This window comes from Propithecus coquereli, unplaced genomic scaffold, assembly GCF_000956105.1.
Source record: "Propithecus coquereli isolate 6110/MARCELLA unplaced genomic scaffold, Pcoq_1.0 Scaffold25, whole genome shotgun sequence".
Taxonomy (NCBI): domain Eukaryota; kingdom Metazoa; phylum Chordata; class Mammalia; order Primates; family Indriidae; genus Propithecus; species Propithecus coquereli.
The window spans coordinates 800319-801432 of record NW_012148063.1 but is presented as its reverse complement, the minus strand read 5'-3'; the positions used below and the strand labels follow the sequence as shown (position 1 = coordinate 801432).

The 1114-nt window shown below is 34.9% G+C and overlaps 1 protein-coding gene across 1 annotated transcript in view; it reads left to right on the top strand.

Moving 5' to 3' along the window:
* SYNE1 (spectrin repeat containing, nuclear envelope 1) overlaps nucleotides 1-1114 on the top strand; it is a 534160-nt gene that overhangs the window by 418897 nt on the left and 114149 nt on the right. Inside the window, 1 exon segment of the mRNA XM_012646782.1 lies at nucleotides 150-317. Within this exon segment, the coding sequence (XP_012502236.1) occupies nucleotides 150-317 (168 nt within the window).

Below are 1114 nucleotides of genomic sequence, written 5' to 3'. Positions count from 1 at the left end.
TACCTCTGTGGCAACCCTCTTCCGAGAATGATAAACTTTTTGGATTAGTAAAAGGTTTTTAGGACATGATACTATAATGGCTCAATTTCAGTGCATCCCAGAGTTCCATAATAGAACAATTTAAAATAACTATTTTTTAAATCTTTCAGGATCTGGAAGATTTGATTAAAGCAAAAGAAAAAGAAGTAGAGAAAATTGAGCAGAATGGACTTGCTTTGATTCAGAACAAGAAAGAAGACGTCTCTGGCGTTGTCGTGAACACACTGCGGGAACTCAGCCAAACCTGGGCAAATTTAGACCACACGGTAATATCGCTTGTGCAGAGCCAGCTCCGAGACCTTGTTTGCCAGCTCGTGGCCCAACTCTGGGTTTTGGTTTTCCTAGAGTAACTGAGTAAATAACTATCAAGTCTATACATCATCTCTTTGTACTGTTAAGTTTAATTCATCAACCTCTTTTTTAAAAACAGTCTAGTTGCTGATGTTTCCTATAATAAGCCTTTATCATAAACATTACTCTGTTAATAATCTCATCCAGTCCCATGGCTATAGGTAATTCTTAAATGTCTATCTTCTGCCTGGAGAAAGATAGCCAAAGTAGATATCCTTCTAAGTGATAAAGACCAAGCTAAAAACTTTTCTGATAGAGATATATATGAGGAAAGAATGTTCTTAGATGTGTTTTTCTTAAGATATTCATTTGCGTATGTGCGTGTGGGTGCATGTACAAGCACATGGGGAAGAGTTATAGATACAGATATGGATACAGACAGATTTTACTTCCTGGACCAGACTACCTGGATTCACATGGAGATCCCTCACATTCTAACAGTATGATCTTGGGTAATTTTTATTACCTTTTAGTGCCTGAGTTTCCTCATGTATAAGATGGTGATAATGACTTTACCTACCTCACAAGGTTGTTATGAGGGTTAAATGAGTTAATGCATTTCCTAAACTGTTTTATTAGATATGTTGACCTTTTATCACATTAAAATACAGATATATTTACAAATTAATCATGTTTTAAGCATTTCCATTTAGACCAAATGTTCAGAAGTGTGAAAGACATAAATTTCAAAGTGGCTACATTTTACTTTTTTATTTATTTATTT